This window comes from Rhodamnia argentea, chromosome 4, assembly GCF_020921035.1.
Source record: "Rhodamnia argentea isolate NSW1041297 chromosome 4, ASM2092103v1, whole genome shotgun sequence".
Classification (NCBI taxonomy): Eukaryota; Viridiplantae; Streptophyta; class Magnoliopsida; order Myrtales; family Myrtaceae; genus Rhodamnia; species Rhodamnia argentea.
Window position 1 is genome coordinate 27,608,388 of NC_063153.1, and position 24,333 is coordinate 27,632,720.

Below are 24,333 nucleotides of genomic sequence, written 5' to 3' on the forward strand. Positions count from 1 at the left end.
GATCAACATTTGGCGATTCAAGGAGAGAGAAGATGGTGTCAACAGATGATAGAATCAGTGATTTTCCGTTTCGCGCGCTAAGAGTGAGAGCCACGGACGAGGCTCGCCGCCATTGCAGTCCAAGCACAGACGTCGGCGGACGCGACTGAACTCGCGATTGCAAAGACAAAGCAAATTTGATTCGCAAGAAAAAGAAGATTTGGAAAAATATTATTTAACAATAACAATTTAAATTATTCATAAAAATGAATGAACTGAAAATATTTTTATTACTCACAAATTTATTTAAGCATAATTTGTCATCAAAAATAAAAACATTATGCGATGACTAATTGTATCAATTGATATAAACGGTTATAGTTTAAAAAATATTTTTCAAATTATACGTTTTTCGGAAGATAAAGAAACACGATAATCTATAGATTTTATTATGATTGGATAAATTTTATTTATTTTTATTCAAATTCATTGGTAAATTGAAAACCTCAGAGATATTAAGGAGCACTCATTTTTTAGGAGAGAATATTTTGGTTAATATTACTACAAAAAATTCAAACCGGTACGCTAGTATTATGGGCATGATTTGTTCAGTATTTGGCCAAGAGACTTTGAAAAAATGCAAATACCTTTGCACTAAAAGCCTTTTTCCAAAATGCAAGTAGTGTTTGGTAAAGCGTATTTTAAAAATGCATTGGAAAACAACTTTGACGTAAATGCTGTTTGGTGAAAAATGAACTTTGTAAAGTATTTTTACTTTTTGAAAAAAAACACGGCGATCGCCGGTGGTGGGAGGTTGCAATTGGTAGCGGCGGCGATCGGTGGTGGCGGCAATGGCAATGGGTAATAGTCGGCGGCGATCGATGATGGGTGGCGGGCGGCGCCAGCAATCGACGAGTGGTGGTGGGCAATAGTCAATGTGCGACTGTTAGCGAGCAGCGGCGGGTAACTGTTGGCGAGTGGCGGTGGCTAGCGACTACGGGCGGGCGGCGGTTGTCGGCTGTGATGGGCAGCGATCTGCGACAGCTAGCGGGGACGACGGGCGAGCAGCGGTCGGTGGTGGTGGTAGTTGGCGTTTGTCGGCGGGCGGTGGCGGTCATTAGCGATCGGCAGTGATAGGCGGCGACGAGCGGTGGGGGTGGCTAGTGATGGTAGGAGGCGGTGGCGGCGAAAGGTGACGGCAAGCTAAGGTGACAAATTTAAAAAAAAAAGTTAATTGCATTTCGCAAAGATCTTTCAGCTCGGAGGTATTTTGAGCTAAAGGGCTTTGGAGAACATTTGAAATGCAATTTCATCTTCCCAAAATGAGTCAAAAAATGAACCAAACACCATTTGCATTTTGTCAATGAGCTTTAGAGCCCCAATACTCATTCCCAATGATGAACCAAACATGGCCTATATTTACTCAAAATTAATTTTAATGTCACAAAAACTTTTAGGTACTCTCATTCTACATTTACCTGAAGTGGTGTCTATGTTTATCTAAACTAATTTTATGTCACAAAAAATCTCAAAACCGATACCTTCATGCCATATTTACTCCAAACGGATATATCCACGTCATATTTATCCAAAGAAAATCGTAGATTTATCATAATTTGGAGTAAAGGTGACATAAGTATAATAAGTTGGGGTAAATGTGGCACGAGTTTTATAAAATAAGAATTAATTTGAGGTAAATGCGGCATACGTACGCTAGTTTGGAAATTTTATGGTATTAACCCAAAATATAATCTCATATGAGTGCAAAAAAATGGACGAAGATGCAAAAAACTAAAGAGAAATTAGGAAAAGTTAGGAGGGTTGTATGAATTCAATTTACAATGATAGATAACTTAATTATAAAACAAGATATTTAATGGTTAATCACTTTCAGACAAAAACAAACGTTTTTTAATAGATTGATTTACTTTTCGTCATTCTAATATCGAAAAGTCGGAAAATAAATTTCTGAAAACCATTTTCCTTTTGTATCGAATTGCATGATGTTCTCCTTCTTTAGTTTTTGTCACCTGTGGTCGCCTTAGACCAAGCAGGCAAGCACACTGTTTCTCATATGTGGTAGAACGTTTTTATAAATAAATGATCATGGACATACTACGCTAATGACTAATTAATTAGAAAAACACGTAATAAGCTACGAATCGAAATACTTTGAATGGAGCATAATGCGAAACATCCTATAAAAATCTAAATGCTTTTCCTACGTGTACTCAAAAGATGTGCAAAAGACCGAAGTTAATTGAAAATCATGTATCCAATTTAAATGATCATGGACATTATTAGCATCTAGAGTGGCTCTCATCTATCTAAGTAGTTTCTTAAATAGTACTGGATAACCATGTTTAATAATTGAATAATTTTATTTTTTATGTACTATTTATGAGGAAGTCTTCCATGTATTTAACACATATACTAAACTCAATTTGAACAATTAAATCCGATAGGAATCAAGTAGGGGTGAGTGGTTTTGGGTTCTGTACAAGTTTCACTTGAAATTTGAAAGATACCCATCACAAGTTTCGGGGTCTACCCGGGTTCTATCTGTATTATTAATTGAATAATTATAGTGACCACCACTTGTTGTTACAATTTAATTGACCATAACTCATATTAAGACACATAGACAAATATGAAATATTAACAAAGTAAAAATCCCAATCATAAATATTGTCGAAAATAAAAATTCAGATTAGTGGTTCTAGATTACGTACTCATCATCGGACGCTATGAAATACCGCGGGATCGGACGAAGACATATATCAACAAAAACGCAAAGACTTGTTATAGGTTTTAGATTCCACCTATCTAGTACTTAGATCCTACTCATCAATATAGATTCTCCGATTTTTAAAATTTGAAACCTATCCTACAAGCCGACGAAGGCCCAACGACCCTCGCCTAGTGGCCAATAAGCGACAAACGACCCTCTCCGGCCACTTCAAAAAATAAAAAGAAAAGAAAAAGAAAAGAAGAAAAAAAGAAAAAATTAAATATTATATAAAATTATTTACACCAACGCCGATTGTGGTATGTAAGACGACCGACGTTCACGTCAGTTTTCGGCCAAAATTAACCGTGAAACGATCATGGCCGCCCCTGGAATCAAGTGGGATCACGTGGGATCCACTATTTTCAATAATTTCCAGATTCATTTTGGTACGTACATAAAAATCATATGCAGTGTACAATTACATGAATTATGAGAAAGATCGTGATAAGCCAATTGTCCCCGTCTCACCGCGATAACCAATCCTCTTATTCCACGTGTCAGTTTCCCTTGGCCTGGCCCCACTGCTACAGTCGTGCATGCTCTGAATGTCCTGTGACGCTACAGTTCAGTCCCAGGCACATTCAATGCCCAGCTGGTGCGCACAATCCACGGCTCCCCAACTAGATCCAACGGTCCAAACTCAATGCTGCTCGCAATCCAACGGTCCAAACTCTCTCAATCGCTCGCACCGGCGTCGAACTGCAACGATCCTCAACGCTGCTCCTCGCTCTTACCTGCTCGGCGTCTGCATGACCGGTGCGCTTCGTCTTCTGCCTCTCGTTCTCCGCACTCCTCAGCTCTGCTTCTCGATCATCTCATTCCGGGAGTGCATTGGTGTTGTCAGCGAGCTCTGACGGAGGGAAACCAGCGCTCCGGAGAGTTGCAGTCGATGGAGAGCGTTGTCCGACGTTGGGGTCGCCGGAACCGTTCTGTGGACTCGGTCGTCGCGGTGGCCTCTTGATCAGGTGACGCGATCATACGTGTTTGCTATGGCTCGGCGTTTTTGCTCTTGCTGTTCGCTTCCATTTGCGTTCGAACTTGGTTTTGTGGTGAAACGATATGCATGTCTTGGACTGTATCCTCTGGCTCTGGCATTATCCCATTCCGTTTCGAAATTGCGAAAAAAGGAAAAAAGCAGCAGTGTCTGCGTATTCGTTTGTCGTGCGGAATCAAGGACATTAATTGAAGCAAGCAATGTGATAAGTAGAGATTGGTTTTGAGAGGGGAAAAGAATGGCTGCTGCGAATAAGATCCTCCCTCCGGTCATATCCAGGAGGAGAAAAGTGTGTCTTCTTATCTGGTGGCAATTTTCCTGGTTGTGTTGAATTTGATGTCTGGATCATCATGATATCCTCATTTACGCTAATTGCATGGGATCTCAATGGGCTAGCGAATAAAGCGATTAACTCCGCAATATGCCTGATATCGTGAAATCGCTTTGCGAATATTGGAGAGACCTTTCTGTCTCATGACATTCTTAGGTAGATACAGGATGAAGTGGACTCAAATTGATTGACATGATCTCTATTGCTGTTACCGTATTTCAAGGGAAGGCTTAGTTACTCTGTAATTACCAAGTCTGTTCATTAACCATTGAGCCAACTGGATAAGGTCACTGAGTATGAAGTCTCTGTGAGAGCCAACTGTCTCTCCGCAATGTTTAACGTCCTCGCGATTAGTGGGTTTTGTTTCTACCTTCACTCTCTTTTATGCCAGTTGCACGCACAATAGTAATTCTGTCCTTCGTTCTATTCGACTTTTATTCTACTTTCATGTGAGAGGAATGTTGGACTTGTTTGTTTCGCGGAAACTTTTTCAGTTACTATTGACGGTAGAAATGAAAACGAAAATAGCTTTCTATTTAAGTTCTTGTTTACTTGAAAACGCATTTACTTTTTCTTTTTACCTTTGATAATATCTTCACTTTAATTTATTGTGATCACCTCACTCTATGAAGACTATCAAATTAGAACAGAAAATAGTATGAGCATCTGTCAAAATAAGTCAATCAGTCCAATATTATAAAAAAAAGGATCGAATACCCTCTTGAAGTTTCTCCTATTTTTCACCGAGCATCCTCTACTTTTAAATCCTAAACTTTGCCAGTTAAATTTTGTTATTGAACTAAGCGACCATGCATTTAGTTAATACAATAAACTTATTTACCAAATTAACATTCCCCACTAGAAAGCTTCTCAAACATGTTTGGTAACTAAGATGTAACTTTAGTAAATTTGTATAAACATCTTTAGTTATGTTTGTACGACTTCATTATTTGCGTTATGGTGATTACTTTGACCATTTTTTTATTGCTTCTGATGATTAAATCAATTAAAACCCTCCCTTTGAGATTTAAAAGAGAAACCTCGTACCATGGATAGGAGAACACCAGGGTTCCATCTGAGGAGTGGGATCCTGGTCTTGAGCTGTGTTTTCAAATGAAAAGGAAGCATAAAAAACTGTTCTGTATTGTTTTCAACACTAAGGCCAAATAGACTAAAATAGAGCACTGCATTTTTGTCTGAAGATGCTTCCAATAGTCCAAATGACATGATTCCATGCGAGTATTCCTTTCCAAACCAAAACTAGAAAGCCCTAAGTCTTCCAAATTTAATATCAACGTGCTTCGAACAAGATCTATTGAAGATGTTGTGTCTTTCAGCTTACCACTTCAACTTTTGGATGGTCGGATCCATCACTAGTTGTCTCATTGTTTCTAAACGAGAATTCACATGTTTTTGCCATTTTGATCTTTTCCTTTGAGTTCCCTTACCCGTTATGTTTATTTTCCTTCTATGACTAGTTATTTTATGTTGACATGAGTGTGCACGCGTAGGTGTCCATGATCTTGTCCTTGTTCCTTCTGACAATTAAGTGAGCATTTTTGTTGTATGATGGATTTGACAAGTTGATTTATTCTTTTGCGACAGATAGAGATCAACAGAGCTTCACATTCTCTCCCATACCTTACCTGAGATTTGTGACAAATTGGACATGAAGTAATGCAAAAGGCAACCTTTTCCACTTCAACAAACTTTTGCTCAACCAGGTCACCGAATCAGGACCCAGAAAATTCAGTCTTGGCTCTAGTATCTGGACCATCATCCTTGTCGTAGTATGAAAGATTGTCCAGAGCCCCAAGTGGTCAGCAAGTCCGCAAAACTTCCCTTTGAGGGATATGATGTCACTCATGCTACTCCTTCTGGCAACATGGCACGATTGAACTTTGGTGGGTCAGCATTAAATGTTGTAAATGGCGAAAACCTCTCAGGATATTCGTATCCCCTCATTTCACATACGGTTAAGTCAAAACCCAACCGTCCTGTCAAGTCTTCTTTTCATCATGGGGCTTCAAATGCAGATATGGATGTCTATCAGTCTGACTTGTCCCAGGCAGTTGTCAATAATACCATTCCCAGTAAAAAGGATACGCTGGATTTTTCTTGGTCAGGCAAAGGACCATATGGAACAAGTTTTGTACACTATGACAAGCCCCATACCTCAAACACCCTAATTTGTCAAAGGTTACCATTACAAGCAGATGATCGAGGGGGTCATGTTCCATCAGTTTCCTTCAGTGGGTGTCCTCGAGTGTATTGTTTAGGAACAAGTGAGTGATTATGCAACTCAGGCTTAGTTAATGATATGAGATGCTTCTCTAGCAAAAATCGTGATCAGTTAACTTTGTTTTGGCTATTGTAAGGTGGGATTTTGCTACTCAGTAATACTGGTGTACTGGGTATTGTTTGTTCATGCCACTACTCCCATATGTCCGTCTCCAAGTTCTGTAAGGTAACTTTCAGTCGTATATTATTAAGTGTAATGCTTTCTATGTGGTAGATGTCCATACAAATGGATATTTATTCATTTATTCTGGGCATACTTGGATGATAGCCCTCACAAGTGCTGGAGAACTGATTCAGTTTCCTGTCTCTTTTTAGCATTCAGGGTCATCTGATGCTAACCCTGGGGATGTGGTTCTTATGGATAACGGACAGACCATAGCTCAATGGCGTCAGCTATACTTTGAAAAGTTTGGGGTAAGTTTTCTGTGTTCTCAATACAATTCATGCACCCGAAGTTTATCTACTTTTGAAATGTTTCGGCTCAAAATTTTGTGCTTCGATTGGTGCAAACTTTTTTGTAACTTGGCAGTAAGTGTTGCATGAGCATTTTTAAGGTGTTTGCATGCATGTCTCTGCACTCGGAGCTTCTGGAAAGTGAGTAGATATGGAAGGAACCTGTGATACAAGTCTTAGTATACACGGTTATCGGGTAAAGAGTCTCTATGTACATAATAGATGTTTTTCCTTTTACTCAGTATCATGGTAAAACCTAGCACAGCCACAGTTTCTGGGATCATTTTGATGAGGAGTGTGGACTGTGACAAATAATGAACTTAGCTTCCGAACTCTCATCTGTCCTGTGCTTTTTAAAAAACCACTAAATATCCAGTTTAATCAGATGTTGTCCAAGCATGAACTTCTTTGGATACACTATTGCTTCTTGACAAGGGTGCTCCTATATGTTTTACGAGTGCATGTAGTACCAGATATGTAAGCAAGAGTTAATGTCGTCTTTTCTATCAAGTTTGTCTAGGTGGTTCAGTCTTATTCATTACATAGTGTATGTCCATTATATGTTTTCTGTTCTTGATAATACAGAATCCTATTCCTTTCCCATGTATGTATGCATAAGCAGATTTGGGTCAAGTCATCCATGCATATGTCTGCAGGCATGGATAACCTGATCTGTCTCCTAAGCAACTCCACCTTGCTTACGGGTCTCTTCAATACTCTGTATTGTTTGAAATGAAGTCCTATAATTTCGTTTGGCATGTTTCGAAGCAACAAGACAACTGGATGGTGATATTTTCATGGTGCTTTAGATTATGTTTCCAGAAGACCAGTGTTGGTGGGACTGGCCTGAAGGGTTATCTGGAACTACTGGCTTGGTTAATTCTAGCTTGTTTATGCCCCAATGTAGTAGCCCAAGCGTCTGTCAGTTGGCTGGTTCACGTGGATGTCTAATGGGGCCCAGGAAGCATTCTGTCAATGTTGTATCATCAAATGACCAGCGTGCTGCTAAGAATTTTGCCATTGACGGGTCACAAAAGAAATTGCAGAGAAGCATTCAGGGTAGAAACACCCGTCTTTCAGAGGGATTGCTGTACAGTTTGGACCAGAATCAGCATGCTGCAAGAGAGAATGAAAAATTGGAAAGTCAAAGGTCAAGATGTTTCAGCGCATCTAGTTCTCTTGCTGGAAAACCAGATAATGGGAGCCAATCTTCCTGTTGTATTGGCTCCATCAGGAAAATTGCAATTGCAGCCAATGGACTTCCTTCTTTTCAGAAATCAAGAAACCTGGCTGAAGATTCGGGGATTAGATTCAGTGGGATGAGAACTGCAAATGATTGTGTTTTGTTGGATAGAGATCCTGCTGCTTCAAAGGTTGAGTTGGGACTTGGGCAACCACATGAGCAAAATCGGAGGACTTCAGGGAATTCATTCCAATCTTTCATGGGCTTAGGATGTTTAGACTCATTGTATAATAAGTCAGAGACATCCCATGAGCAAATGTTACATAGTTGTAAGTAAACTGTTCGTACAAATAATAATGATCAGATAGTATCAATGTTGTCCTTATAATCATGCTTTCTGCTACTTTTCCAGTTAAGTGACTGACCAACTTAGTCCTGACTTTGATGCAGTGGCAACTGCTTGTGATAGGGAGGAATCTTGGAAGAGTCTTAAAAATGGCACGAGCTCATTGAGTGCCTGTGCAAGAAAAGAAAGACAGGTGGACCGAGGGAATCTCTCCTATAGTGTGAATAAAGCAGTCCATAATCATATTGAAATTGGTGAAGGACATAAAGACAAGAGCTCAGAAATTTCCTTGTTTCAACAATCTACTAATATTTTTGGGAGTGGACTATACAAAGATTCAAATGACAATATGAAAGGCTGCTGCGAAGTAGTTAAGCCTGTGTTATGGCATTCCATCTCTGATACTGCTAAGCGTGATTCAGTTGATGTTCGCCCAACTTTTTATTATGGTTCAAAAGTGCCATTTGACAACTCTGGTGTGGCTTTTCATAGAGTTGTGGACAAAGGAAATGTTGTTAAATGTCTTTCTGATTCCTCTGGCCTTCCAAAAGAATCAAGGTTTACGATTCATGGAAAGGAGGAAAATGTAGCTGCTTTTACTGGTTTTACGGTTGGAAGTTCAGCAAAGAGGAATCACTTTTCAGATAAATTACTTGATCAGCCTCAAGATGCTGCTTTTAATAGAGAGAGTAATAGTCTCGGGAAGAAGTTCCCCTCACATGGTAGTGTTCATAATGGTGACAACTTCCTCAAGCCCATGATGTCGCCCATGTGTTTTAGGGTCATTTCGCCATTGCAAGCATCATCATCGAGCTGCCATCTGGAGCCAAATATGAACCCAACTTTGTCAAAACAAGAAGGCATTAACACTACCTCATGTCTACTTGATGACAATATGAGATTACTTGCACTGAGGCAAATATTAGAGTTATCTCAACAGCATCGAGAAATTTTGGGGTTAATGAGCCATGGTCATGAGGGGTACAGTGGCTCTTCTTCTTTCCAAATGCAACAGACTCTTGTTGATCCAATAAAAGTAGCTGGAGAGGAGGGGACGCAATCTACTTGTAGACAGAACGATTTTGAGGTGGACACCACCTCACTGCCAGTTGTTGCTACTAACAGGATGTTCGGTGTTCCTCCTGAAACTGGCAAGCTAATTTGCGTGATTTTACATATCAGTGTTTTAAGTTTAGAGGTTTAGATGATTGTTTGTGTTCTTGGTGAGTTATGAATCATGTAAAGTTTACACTCTTCTAATTTTATCCAGGTCAGGACTCAATGGCTACAGCAAGTTTATTTTCACTAGAAGCTAATACGCGGTGTCAAACTCCACAGGGGCCTCTACAACATAAACAGCCCTCACCAAGGTCGTTCTTATGATCAAGTATCTGGTTAAGTTAGTGAGTTTTGATATCATAGAGTTGAGGCTATGCATTATGGTTTGTCAGATGAGTAACATGTTTGAACTGCACACCAGTACATGAGCTCTTATGAGCTAAAATAGTTGCTTTCACGTGAGAAAAAATTAAATTTGCATGGAATAGAACCCATAGCGCATCTCAAAGGTCAAGAACTGCGAGGATATTTAGCATTGGATCTGTGTTCCTCTAATTTATAATGCTACATAAGATTCTTTCCTCTAACTTATTAGTTTTAATTGTCAGACTTAACCAATCTGAGAGAATATTCCCTACACCAACCATTGTTGAGAGATGCTGTCCCATTTTGGGATCTATGTGTTCCCCGAGCATTTCTGTAGGTGCTAGGCAGATGAAACATCCAAGAGGAAGTTTTGAATTTCAAGCTGACAGAACTTCCAAAGAATGGACAGAAAGGGCTGGTGGCCAACCTCACATGTTTGTTGCTGCAGAAAATGTCAAAGATAAGGCTCGTTTGGAGGAGAAGCATGTAGCCTTAGATCAGACTGTTGACTTGTCAAGGAAGATTTTTGGGAGCAGTGTCAATTTGTCTGTTCAATGTAGTAATGGTACTAGTGAGGTGGAAGGGAAGGGCAATACAACGTGCATGGACCATGCGGGACATTTGGTGGGTGGAAGAGGAAATGAAGTCCAGCTTGATAGGGCTGATAAATGCTTTGATATGGCTGAGCAGACGGTTGACTCTATGAAAGAACATGAAAAATCTATTGTTTCTTCTGGATGCCATACCCCTGCAGTGACTCAAGCATCAATTGCAGCTAGCACTGCTAGCACTTGTGCCGTTGATGCTCAACATGTTGAATGTGCAAATCAAGAACGTGAAAAATCTATTGTTTCTTCTGGATGCTCTGTCCCTGCAGTGACTCAAGCATCAGTTACAGTTAACAATGATGGCACTTGTGCTGTTGATGCTCAGCATGTTGAATGTGCAAATCAACTTGTAGTTGATGAAGTATCACGTGTTGATCAATGCTGCTCACCTGATCACCATTCTGAAAGCAAAGGAAGTGCTGAGTTTCATTGCACCAGTCCTCAGGCCAATGCTAAAAGAGTTCCTTCAGAAGTAACTAGTGATCACTTGTCTAATAATCTTCTAGGTGAACTGAAGTTCTCGGGTTCCTTGACAGGGAACAAAGGTCGAAATCGCATCCATGATGACCTTCCTGTTCATAAAAGGTCAAAGTATCTGCATAAACCAAAGACTCTGTTAAAGATTCGGAAGAGACGGAGGGTGATGAAGTTGAGTGAACTTGGGTCATCTTTTTCCCCTGCAGAACAAACTATAAAAACAATATTTGCTGGTTGTGAAGACCATGACTCTTGCTTGTTCGAGGACAAACAGATGTTTCTCCATTCTGGCCATCAAGCATCATGTTCAGATGATGATTGTTTTTGTAGAACCAATGTAAGGTGCTACCAATCTCCCTTAGGTCCCTCAAAATTATCATCCCAGAAAAGAAACCTGCAGAGAATATGCAATGACGAGGAGGTAAGGAATAAACAAGTAGCACTGAGAGATCACATTAATTATGGTAAAGATCCCCTAGTTAGATGTGTGAAGAAGTTCAGGGGAATAAGTGCTAGCGATGCGTCTGGGCAGCCAGAATTGAATGTGACATGTCATGACAATGCTGAGAAGTTTCCTGAGCACAAATCAATTGGTTTCAGAAGGGCATCTCCACTGCAGGTCAATGCTGGTCGAAAGACGGCAAAGCCTATGGTATATGGGCTATATGGTGAAATATGTAGTGAAGACTTTGATTTATACGTGTCAAAGCCAGCAAAAATCGTTTCACTGAGCAGGATTCTCAAAAAAGCGAGAAAATGTAGAGCACTTGGAATCCGTGGGGATATGGTAGCATGCACGAGTGGGTTGAAAAAGGCTGCATATGGAGGAAGTGATGCATCGGCCAATGAAATATCTAATTTGGTGCAAAACGAAGACAGTAAAAGCCATGATATTCGATCCTGCAAACTGTTAAAACGTTCTGCTGCAAAAGCATCAGTTATTGCATGCCTGGAAGAAGAAGACGAGTTATGTGCTGGAAAATGTGGGAAAAATAGTGTTCTCAGTACTCACGCTCAACAGGAATCAAAGTTTGGGAGAGTGCGGGAGCGTACACGTAGCCTTAATGAGCTATCTTTGCCAGGTAAATGTGCTGTCCCCACCATAGATTTTCACAATTTGGACAGGCGGATTGCTCTTTATGTTGAAAGAAGAATAAAAAAGTTTCATGGTTGAGGTCAGTGCAGTTCCTATGTAAATGTGAAACTGTGGCAGGTCTTTGCATTACCCTATAATTTGTGAAAAGAAACCATTGGGTTTATAACAAATGTAAGGGTAAATCCCTTCCCATCCATGTTAACTAATATTTTTTGCTTCCCCCTTTTAGTTTTGCTTTCTGTGTTTTCTACTGGATAGAATGAATTTCCTTCTATCCAAGCAATACAACTAACCATGTTAGATCTGATGTATATATCTTTGACTTAATACTATAGTCCACATCATTCAGAATCAGTACATAAGCCAGTCTTCAACGGGTACCTTACAAAAGTATTGGCCTGAAAGATGTATATCTGTTAATAATTGACATGGTCACTGAGCATATCTAAAAATCAATTGAGTAAAAATTTTACCTTTTCTAGCTATTTAAGCAGTTTCCAAATCATTATACTGGTGGACGGTGGCTTAAAATGTGTTTCTAACAAGTGAAGACGAGCCCACTCTCTCTCTCTCTCTGATGATGTGCATCTTGCATGCGCCCCATGAACCATTATATTCTGTTTTTCTCTTTATTGACTTTTCTCTTGCCAGATAGATTTTGCAGTGGGAAAAGATCATTCTGGAAATTGATTGTCTTCTTATTGACCTTTGATTGATGTTATCGCAAATGAGTTCTAGTTATTTAGCGAAGAGAATGCATGCGACTCCATCACTAATAAAATTAAAATAGCCATATAGGGAAAGCACAATACGTGCCTAGTTGTGTCTTTGTTTGGTCAATGGTATCTGCCCTTTTTGCTAGTCCATATGGATGTCCAAAAGTCACCGTGAGAACTTTGCTTCTGTAAGTATATTCTAGATTGAATGGATTGTTGTCTGTCGTATGCAAGTGAGCTAATTGACGTTAGGTGAAGAAGCACCTTTTAAAATTGCATCAAGATATGTCTGGGCAACCAGTGGCGTTTTCCAATTCAGAAAATGATGAACACTTAATCATGTAACAACTAAGCTCTCTCTGGGTTTGCTCAAGATTAAGAATGAGGGTTCTAATGCAAATACCATCAAATAAGGTTGGATCAAATTCATGGGGTGATACTCTATGCTAGGGGATGATAAAAGTTTCGGTAGACTATAAGTGAATTGGTAGTATCACGCTGAATTTTTGCATGCTCTATTAACATTATGTCTTAACTTTCCTTTCCCAAGTGACTCATTGTCATTATTTTTTCTTTTTAACCAATGAAAGTTGTCTGCCTTCAGGAGTGAGCGACAGTTCCAAGAAATTTTCCCTGAAGAATAGCAGAACTGTGACAACAAGGAGATTGAGTAAAATCTTGAATGATACTGAGATAGCAAGAGTTCCTGCACGTGGGATATCCAATGTTACCAATATTAAGTGAGCAATGAAGTAGTTTGATTACGTTACTCTTCTTCTGCTTTCATAGTATATTGCAATTTGGTCCCTAGATCTTCGAGATCATATTCATTGGATGGTGCAGATGCTATGCTGAGCCGGATCAGGCGTCTAATTTGGATGCTGATGCATTTTGCTGCATATGTCGAAGGTTGAAGCAAGACAAAGCTAATTGGTTGTTGGAGGGTAGCCAATGCTTGTTCCGAGTATGTTCATAGTTTACTTACTCTGTTTACATCTTACATTGATTCTGTTTATTTTTCCCATGAGATCCCCCCACTTACTTTATAAATCAGACAAGACGGGAAGTCTAGCCTAGGTGGGTGCATGTTGGATTGATTCAATAACACCTATTATCATTATAGTAAACAAATACATCGGTAATGATATATTATTCCTACAACGTGTAATAGGGATTCCTTTTCTGCCTATTCAATGGTTTGTGATAAACTGTTGTAAATCTCCAAACAGATCTGCTATGATCTGCCTTTCGTTTTAATTCCCAACCTTTCTGAATTGTAGTCTTATTGAGCTTTAAAAATCATTTACTTTTCAATCTTGTTGTGAAGCAGGAGAAAGATTTTGTTTGTTTGTGATGATTTCTTCTGTCCATTTGAGGATTTAAGTGGGGCGATCGACTCTTGAATATTGTAGTTCTATAATTTTGGAGATGGCCATAAGTGACATTTGTAGGAAATTGTACTGACTTGGAATTTCTTTAAGGTTTCCTAACCGTATAGATAATGTAAGGATCTAATCAAGTCGACCCAGTTTAATTCTTGAGCACAAGCTGACTGGAATATTCAAGGCTCGATGCACAACTTGAGCTTGGTTGAGCTTGACTCGATTAAGTTTTTAATAAGCTCGAATTCAACTCGGCCTGATTCGTCAGTAAATACTAATTTGAGCTCAAGTTAAACTAAGCTTGAAGCCGAGCTCGAATTTTAAAGTTCTACTAACATTGATAATCACGACTAACTTTGTTATGTAATGAATGCGCGATTAGGCTTCTGAGTTACTCGAGACCAGGTATTTTTAGCATGAATTCCACCCAACCAAGTACTTGAGCTACTCAAACTTGAAAAGAATCATGCCAAGTTTGAGTAATTTATGGGTCGAGCTAGAATATCTCACTATCAATTTGACTTGCAAGGCCAATTCTCTTACATTCCTAAGAATGATCCATAATGATCCTCTAATCTTTTATGAGAAACAATGACCTTTTCTTTTCTATTTCATGGATATGCATTGTGCTTTTTACCATTTTGTAATCAATGGTTGAAGAAAACAGTCTAGTCTTTCATTATTTAGAAGGTGAAGGGTGTTTACAGAATTGCTTCTTTTGGCCTTGTTATTTATAGAATATATGAGCTGGAAAATGAAGATGCAGCTCCTTTAAGCTTCTCTTTGTCTATCGTAGGATAGATGAAAATGTGTTTCCCCGAGTTCCACCTGATAAACCTATGCTTGCTTCCAAAAATTAATATTTTAACTGAATATCAATTGACCGAAAAAACAATAAAAAAATAAAAATACTGGCTTTGTACATAAATATCTACTAGCAGTATCGTACGGTCTATATTTCTTCGCTCAATTATTAGGTTGGAGAGTAACATAAAAACCTCTATGATGGTAATGTAATTAATATGATGGTAGGGTAAAAAATGCAATAACAATTATGAAAGAAAATTATAGTCCAGAAATATGCCTATTGACAGAATGGTAGTTTCCTTTGAAGTTTGCAATTGGTAAGTGCTAAGCATGGCTAGGAGGTACCCACCTAAGGCTTCTCATCATTGTAGACCCAAAATAGTCATCAAGCCGGATAAACAAGAGAATTTATTCATAGGCTGTTATTGAAACCAGAAATCACGTGTTTTGTAACAGTATTGATAGAGAGATCTTTTATTGATAGGAAGTTCAATTACAGGACACCTAGGGGGTGCAAACCCATGCACAAAAGGAGCCCAAAAAAACTAAATCCTTGTACAAAATAGCTCTCAAAACCAAAAAGAGCTCAAATACGAGATAATCGACTATAGCAACAGAGGCATTTACATCCATATGCAAGCTTTCATTAAACCAAAAGTGTATTACTTTAAGGCAATTTTCAATAAAAATAGCAATGGAAAGATTCCTATCTTTCAGCATCTCTCTTGTTCTGCTCCTTCGAAATTAACCAAAAAACAGAGAGGAATGGAGGTAAACCTTCTTTTTTTGTGCGCGATAGAGAATGCCCTGCCAAGCCTGAAGTTCTTGCTTGGTTAGACCTCCAATACCCAAGACAACCTGGTTCAAGCAAAGGAACTTGTCCAAACCTTTTTTGTCCAAGAAAAATGGAGGAGATGCTGCACGGACTCTGCCTACTTTTGGCAGAGGAAACACCTATTAACCAATACTTCTGTCCTCATATCATAACAGGGAGAGCTGAAGATACGTTTTGTATTGTAAATGCTGACTGAAAAACTTCTAGCCTATCTGGTAGTGGATCACACTTCTATGGTGCAAGCTCATGTGGGTTCAATATCCTCCACATGCAGAAATGAACTTTGATGCTGGCGTGGAGCTTGCGGAGAGCCTGTATTCTAGTCACACTGATCACCTGCCCAAAATACTTAACAAAGCAGGCAGATTGATTTTTGTATTCGGACCAACTGTTTGTTCAAGTTATGTGAGGTTGGTCCTGGCATCATTCCAGTTTCTGGGGCTACTTGACTGGACATTGGTTTCTTGTTAGTTCAGTCTGAATGGCCACTGCAGCTTTGAAATCTCTGATGTTTATCGACTTCTTATTTGATCCTTTGTGAATAATCAGCATTTGGATAAACAAAAGTTATAAACACTGTCCGAACTTGTTGTTTTCGAAGTATCCCTTGCTAAGCATGTTAACTATGGATTGATAGTGAGTTCTACTGGAATTTGTATCAAAGTAACATTGATGCACTAGTAATTTATGATCCTACAATTTCTATTTTACTCAATGTGTTTTCTCTGATGGCATGAAGGATCTACTGCAAAGTGAGGTTGAAGGTGTCAATGGCAAGAATGTTCATTTCCATGGGAGATGTGCACATCATGATAAAGATGTTGATTGTAGATCCACAACCATTGGCGTTTCTGATTTCGTCTGTTCTGGAGTTATCTTAAGATGTGCTCGGACAGAGGTACTTTCTGCATTGGTTCCCTTGTTGAAATTACTGACATAAGAGCTAGCAAGTTGACATCTTACCCATATTTTAACCTTTTCTGCAGGGTTACAAGGTAAGGAAACGGTATAATGTCGTCAGTAATCGCCATGGCCTTTACCAAGGCAAGTGTGGAAGCCTTGTTCCCCAGGACCAGATCAATGCTTGGACTCACATTCATGGTCAGAAGAAATGCTCCCAGGCCATCTTACAGCTGCCACACTCAGTTGCAGAATCTGATTGCCGAGTATGTTAATATATACTCTGTGTCTTATCTCCAACTGATATAATCAATTTGCATTCATCAGATGTGGATGACACGTGAGATTGTCATATCAAGTTTTTCATTCCTTTTTCATTTTCTGTTTCTTTACTGTCATCTGCTAGGTTCACGCATAATGTCTGGATGCTTCAGTTGCGACTTTTAAGGTTTATGGATGTTTAGTACTTTATGCGAAGGAAGCAATTTCCCTTTGCAAGTTACCATGCAGAGGGCTCGGTGTTATCTGCGAATGCCACACTAACGGTTTCTGTTTCAAACACCTGCAGAAAGAATATGGCCGTTACAAACAGGCAAAAGGTTGGAAGCGTCTAGTAGTGTACAAGTCCGGCATACATGCCCTAGGACTTTATGCCTCTCAGTTCATCTATACAGGAGAAATGGTTTGGCCTCAGGACCCTAGTTTAAATATTGTTCTTTCCCTTCTTGTGGAAGTCATTATAGTTGGGCAGGCGCTCTTGTAGGTTGTTGAGTACATCGGTGAGATTGTTGGGCTACGTATTGCTGATAAAAGAGAGAGCGAGTATCAGTCTGGGCGAAGAATTCAGTGCAAGAGTGCTTGTTATTTTTTTAGGATAGATAAGGAGCACATAATTGATGCTACACGAAAAGGGGGGATTGCTCGTTTTGTCAACCATTCTTGCCAGGTAAAGTTTTCTGTTTCCCAACTTTACTGAAGATCTGAAACTTCTTATCTCCTTGTTGGAATGTGGCATTATAGAATGTCATTATGCATAGATTGTAATGTAAGTGCAATATTTGTTCATCGAAATGAGGGATTCAATTTTTGAAGCCATCGAATGGTAGTAGTAAAAGATCTAAGCCTTGTAGCATATGCCCAGGAACTGCCTAACAGGGAACATAGTTTGAAGCTGAATGAGTTGGTGAAGTTGACTTGGGTTTTCACAATTACCTTGTCAACCTTGTTGAGAGCATACCTCACTCTGCAACACTGTAAGCTAGTATGTAAGCGTCAACTGACTCATCTTTGTTCTGTACGATTTATGTGAACAGCCGAACTGCGTCGCCAAGGTGATTTCAGTGAGAGATGAGAAAAAGGTACGAAAATAGAGCCCTTGTGTATATATTTCATTTGAAAGTTCTGCCTTGAGAAAAGCCAACCCATCGCACATGATGCAGTGCATCAGAAGACAGTGCTAGAAAAATAATTAAAAGATTGGAATCAGACTTTGAGTCATGAATGCACACGAAAGTCTCAAAATGAGAATACAAGATAGTAATTCTAGTATTTCTCCAAAAATGCTCAAAATGAAACAATTAGAGAATAAATGATGAACTTTTTTTAACCCACGAGCATGCATAGTGCTAAGTGCGCCATTATTCGCACATACGCATGCTGATACGAATGGTCTAGTCCACTTGGCCCATGGTATTCAATTGTAAGGCTAGAAGCCTTTCACTTATATGGTGGTCCGCACATTCATGTCTTTTTGATGTGGGACAAGATACCTCTTTGTTTGTTTGTACAAGCAAACTATCAACACATAGTTCATAATCAAAGGGCACAATGTGTGCTCGTACAAAGTTTGAAGGACTTGTTGGATTCTCTCAAGGTATGGGATGGTAGCTTTCTTTGGCCAAATGGCATTGTAACAGTTGAAAGTAGCATTCACTAAATTATCTGACTCTTGAATTGCAGGTGGTTTTCTTTGCAGATAGAGATATTCTTCCTGGGCAAGAAATCACTTATGACTACCACTTCAACCACGAAGACGAAGGCAAAAAGATTCGGTGTTATTGCAAGTCGAAAAACTGTCGGCATTATTTGAATTGATGGTCTGTAAATCATCTATATCACACACTTGTAAAGTTTGCAAGACGCTTGAATAACATCAGTTCTCAACTATTTTCTTCTTTGTTATGTGAGGGAGATATGCGTCTGATCTATCCATTTTTACCATTTCAGCGAAGTTGCCTGAACGTGCGCGATGATCAACCTGAAAATGTTTGTGTCGAGTTTCATACTTCTGTTTCTGTCATGCGTTGGTTGTCTAATGTGGCAAAATGAGCATGGATCCATGTTTTTAACTCATTTGTTAAATTGGGTGAAACATGGGTTGCCTAAAATATAACATGGGTTAGAACAGATCTAATAAAGCAAAAACCCAATTTATAATCAATTATAATGGGTTTGCAAAGAACTCAACTTCAATCTATTTTATTAGAGAGCAACGCCCTCCGCATGCCTGTGCCCTGGTCGGTAGAGGCTATACTCGTGCTCATGCCCAAGCCTCCGAAGCCCAAGTCACTGGCACTTGGTCCAGGTCTATTGAGGCTGGGCTCAGTTCCTTGATGGTTGGGTCCAGGGTCACAAAGGCTAGCCCAGGTCCCTCGAGGTCGAGCTTGAGACCCTAATGCCAATGCCTTGGTCCACGGAGGCCGGGCTTGAGATCTGGTTTCTTGTGTCTGAGGCTGGCCTAGGAATGTTAAGGTTGAGCCCGGTTCCTTGATGATCGGGCCTGTGTACACAAAGGCCGTACACGTCCACAAAGGCTGTCCATGTCCCTCAAGCCAGGTTGAGACCTTATCAACTGATTCGGTTTGACAAAGGCATAGCGTTTGCCAAGCCAAAGGTCCAAGACGAGAAGCAGCTCTTAGCATGCTTATAAAATGACGAAGAAGGTATGAATGAACCGAACTGTGTATCAAATAATGGGAGAGCATCTTGAGATATATATATATATATATATATATATATATATATGTAAAATTGGAATTAACACACAAAAGGTGCATTTTGATGCAATGGCCACACTTAGTATTGGAACTGCAATGTCAAGCAAGAGAGCATTACCTAGATGGGTGACCTCTTGGTAACATGCTCACCAATGCGCCCAACAAAAAAAGAAAAAAAAAAGACTGTAAGACTCAATATGGGACGGGCAAAAGCGAAAAATACCTTGAGTGAGTTAATCTATCGGTTTCGCAAAATGGTATCAAAGCAAGACCCCTTCCAGTAGGTGTAGTTTGTGAAAAAATCACACAAAAGATGATGGACATGTAACAACCCGGTCCAATGTAGACGAAGAGTGTTCGTCGGGGCCAAAGGTTACGGACAAGGAGTTGCTCCCGGTAATTTTCCAGATTGCTGAAGGGAGTACGAAACGAAGTGTGCACCAAACAGGTTTCACCGAACAGGGGAAAAACATGACCAAGATGTGTGTGTGTGTGTGTGTGTTTGTGTGAAATTGGACTTAACTTATAAGAGGCATCTCAATTAGCATTGGAACTCCAATATTAAGTGTGTTATAGTAAGTGCGCTTTTAGAATGTGTGACCTTTTCGAAAAGTGCCCACTTGTATGACAAATGACAAAAGCGTGAGGCACGGTATGGGACCGATCAAAGCAGACAATACCTTGAGTGAGTTAATTTAGTGATGTCACACCTCGGTGCCTGTGCCTAGCTCCACGAAGGCTAGGCTCGGGTCCCTCGAGGCCGAACTTAGTTCCTCGGCAATGAGCTCATGTCCATAGGGGCCGGGCATGAGTCCCTTGAGGACAGGCTCGGACTTCGTGCCCAAGTCCTCGGTGCCCATTCCCGATACCTAGGTCTTGTACCCAAGTCACTAGTGCTTGACCTAAATCTTTCATGGCTTAGCCTGGTTCCTTGATGACCGAGTTGAGGTCTATAGTAAATAGGCCTAGTTCCTTGGAGGTCGGGCGGGCCCAAGTCCCTCAAGGCTTGGCTCCGGACCTCAATGCCCATGCCTAGGTTCTTGGTGACTTTGCTTGGGTACTTGGTTCCGTCGCTTAGGTCACTAGCACTCGGTGTAGGTCCTTCAAGGCTAGGCCTAGTGCCCAAGCCATGCTCGGTCCTCGATGGTCATGCTTGGGTACCCGGCTCTGTCACCCAAGTAACAGGTGCCCAACCAAAGAGGTTGGGCCCAAGTCCAAAGAGGTCGAACCCAAGACCTTGGTGCTCATGGCTGGGTTAGGTCTTGGGTTCAAAACCTCGGTGCCCATGCTTGGGTCCCTTAAGGCCGATTCTAAAGCCTCTTTATTTAACCGGAAGTAACTTGCATGCATAAAGAATCAAAGTATGATCCTCAACATGAACAAACAACCATGATCACTTTGATCAATATATACATTTTTTTAGTGAAACGATAAAACTTTTATATAGTATTTTGAGAATTTGGTTTTTTTTTCCATAAAACTAAAATGGATTGATCCGTCAATGCAGTACTCACCCACGTCTTGATGTTGCTCACGTACCATGTGAAGTCCTAGCCCATGATTCGATTGAAGCACTTAAGCTCCCTCACTAGCTTGGTGAGCAGGTCCATCAAGTCTATTCTTCATATTCAACAATTTAAGGGAAAAAGCGTTAAGACGTGGAGCCTGAGTGGGGTCAGGCATGGGTTGGTTGGGGTCGGATTTGATATGAGTCGCTAAAATTGTATTGCATAAAAAAAGTCAATATGAATTAGATCATTTTCAGCCCGATCCTACGCACTCCTTTGTCGAATTACTACAATCAAATTCCTATGATAACTCCATCTTATATGGATATAAGGGGAAATGCTCAGGTGGTTTTTTTTTTTCACTTTTTCAGCACGCATGGCGTTACAATTTGTGGTGTGGCGAGATTTGAGATGTTTTTCATGAAGTGGATCCGGTAATGTGAAGGGCCTTTAAACTCCTACGCGTCTTCCAAACATTTTAAACAACTCTCTGCTCCTCCATCTCCTTCTTCTTCTTCCCTAAACCCCGACCAAAGCTGCCCGCTTCTCCTCTCCTATAATTTCTCGCCAAACCACAGATATAACAAGTTGCCACGCTCAAGTTCGGACGACATTCCTTCGAGAACATCGTGGTGATCTGGTTTGTATCAATGCCGTGAGACAGTTCAGTCTGTATTCGGTGTGGGCGTTAGAGCATTGAGAGGACATTTCCCTAGTACTAAAGGACTGGGAAGGATGCACCTCTGGTGTACCAGTGAGTGCATTTTCAGAGAGCGAATTCGCCTGTATGGTGTCCATTTGCAGAGTCTAATTGCTTTGCATCTCTCTCGTTTTCGTACTTCCCTCCATCAAGCTCCTCCGTTATTTTTTCAAGGCAACAAAGCCATACCTAGTCATAACAAGGCTGTATAATGCTTTGTTTCTAGAACCCCATTTGAGTATGAAAAATAAAAATGCTAAAATTGTATAAGATACAAAGGCAAGATGATCGGGCTGTTCTACTTCGTCGGCAAACAAGTTGGCAAAATTTGCAAATACATGTTGGTAAATTAAGGCAGGTAATTGGTAATACTGAATCAATTTTTGGTAATTTTCTACGGGAAAAAGCCACCAAGAACCTCAAGTTATACCCACTATGATATTTTTACCCTAATTTTTTTTGTGGCATAAAAAATCTCAAACTATGTCTACCGTGACATGTTTATCCTTAATTTAAAAAAAAAAAATACTCAAACTTGTACCTATGTGAACCATCAAGGTTCTATCGGATGATTTTTCGGACAAAATAATGTCGTTTTTATTTCACTTAATGTCATGTCAACACTGTTTGCTTTCCGGCGTCCATATAGGTAGATTTTTAGCGGTGCGCATTGATGGAACCTTAATAAAGGGTAAATGCGTCACACAAGTATAAGTTTAAGATTTTGTGTGTAAAATAATTTAAAGCAAATTTGTCACAACAGATATAGTTTGAGATTTTTGGTGGCTTTTGCCCTTTTCTATAAAAACTTGTAAATTACCATCATGGTAATCTTAACAAGTAAATGTTGGCAAAGTATTGGAACGGTTGGTAATTTCAAACAATCAAATAAACAGTGGGAAAATGATCCAAAAAAGAGTTGGTAATTTCTTATAACACATCCGTAAGTTCGGCCAATAAATGTTAGTGAATTACCGAAACCATTAGGAATTTGGAAGCAATCAAATAAATGTTGGTAAATAAAAGTTAATAAAGATAAAACTAGTTGCTAACGTAACAAGTGAAAAGTTGATGAATCACCCAAATGAAGCCCGATAGTTTCCTCCAAGAGTTTGTAACTCTAACGCATTGGAAACTGGTAGTTGTTAGAACAATTGGTAATTTCAAGACAAAAGAATAAATGCTCGTTAAGATATTCATATTAGAGTCCATAATTTTCTCTAAAACCTAGTAATTTCAACACATTGATGAGGTATGTAGGTAAATGTGGTACATTATTGAAGAAGTCGATAATTTTAGACGATCTGATAAGTGCTTGTACTTTGTAAAAATGTTACCTGCTAAACAAGTTGCCAATCAAAATTTTGTTGTCAACGGGTTCCGACGGCTATTGACTTTAACATTTTATTAGCACGAAACAATGTTCCGATTTTTGTCATACGGGACAACAGAATAGTCCCGTTCTAAGTTAAAATTGATTTAGAGTTGTGTTTATGCTCCCAATCAAATTTGGCTCGCTACTTCGAGACTGTCTTCCGGCATCGTCTTTCTTTCGTACCAAAGTGAAGTTGCTAAATATCAACCTATAATCCTCACCAACAATGGTGAGCAAACACTGAATCGAATTCCAAGTTTGGAGCTTTGTGCGAGGATCATGAACACACAAAAGCACATTTTGGGTAAACTTGGTAGATGTTGACCAGATTTCAATACAACTAAAAGTGAGTTTGCTTCGAAGAAAATTTCATGATAAAGGAAAATGCTTTCCGAGATATCATTTTTCAAGAAAATATTTTGCCCCTTTTCAGATTGGGAAATTCTATTTTCTAAGTTATATAATATATATCGTCGATCGATCATTTTTAGCAAACCGAAAGCATGAAAGTGCATAAAATAATTTTTTTTTTCACTCAAACTGATGCACCCTAAAAAATATTTTAGTTGCAAAAGAGTTAATCAAGCTTCTCTTCCCTGGAAATATGATGGTTAGAGATCTTCAAGAATTAGAAGACGATCCATGCTAATGAGCGAAGAACTTGAATCACGAGACATTGACTGACCGTTGTTAGGAAAGGATCAACAATGTTGAAGAACTAAGCAACGATGATGACATCAGTAGCGTGAAGGTGTTTGCTAAGGAAGAAAAAGAAAGAGCCAACCGGACGTCATCGCAACGACGATGTGACCAGACTTGAGGAGATTGATTATCCGATTCCTTTCATCTTAAAAGTGATTAACACGAAACACTTTCCTCAAAGAACGTCCTTAAAACAAACTCGGCTTTTAGACACTTCCAAGTTCAAGCACGAAGTTTTCTCTAACCAAGGGAGAATGATTCAATCTACAAGATCATACTAGTCGAAACTTGTTCGAACATATATGTTTTAGACCATGTTTCAGCGAAGATGGACCATTGCATCAGCTCACAACTCAAAAGCAATAAAAGCAATCTGGGTGCTTTGTTTTCCCAGAGTCATACCATTTACCGTGTCACCAAGCATCCTC

General features: G+C 39.6%; 1 protein-coding gene across 2 annotated transcripts; it reads left to right on the forward strand.

The window, feature by feature from the left end:
- Window positions 1-3,444: 3,444 nt before the first annotated feature.
- LOC115743516 lies at window positions 3,445-18,797 on the forward strand. 2 transcript variants are annotated; one of them, XM_030678330.2, is made up of 16 exons: window positions 3,445-3,735; window positions 5,701-6,380; window positions 6,474-6,562; window positions 6,712-6,810; window positions 7,659-8,361; window positions 8,483-9,529; window positions 9,649-9,748; window positions 10,046-11,970; window positions 13,305-13,440; window positions 13,544-13,664; window positions 16,464-16,622; window positions 16,720-16,890; window positions 17,193-17,306; window positions 17,388-17,570; window positions 17,938-17,982; window positions 18,584-18,797. In XM_030678330.2, exons 2-16 carry the CDS (start codon window positions 5,888-5,890, stop codon window positions 18,716-18,718), a joined length of 5,520 nt encoding a protein of 1,839 aa, XP_030534190.1. In that variant the 5' UTR covers window positions 3,445-3,735; window positions 5,701-5,887; the 3' UTR covers window positions 18,719-18,797. The 2 variants fall into 2 exon arrangements, with proteins under 2 accessions (XP_030534190.1, XP_030534189.1); XM_030678329.2 differs by having other exon boundaries at window positions 3,449-4,448; window positions 16,711-16,890.
- The last annotated feature ends 5,536 nt before the right edge of the window (window positions 18,798-24,333 follow it).

What these genes read in the sequence shown, in the direction of transcription:
- LOC115743516 (XM_030678329.2), top strand. Translation starts at nt 5,888, where the DNA reads ATGAAAGATTGTCCAGAGCCCCAAGTGGTCAGCAAGTCCGCAAAACTT. An exon ending in AGTGTATTGTTTAGGAACAA is followed by an intron (nt 6,381 to 6,473) that starts GTGAGTGATTAT and finishes GGCTATTGTAAG; the next exon opens with GTGGGATTTTGCTACTCAGT. An exon ending in TTGCAGAATCTGATTGCCGA is followed by an intron (nt 16,891 to 17,192) that starts GTATGTTAATAT and finishes AAACACCTGCAG; the next exon opens with AAAGAATATGGCCGTTACAA.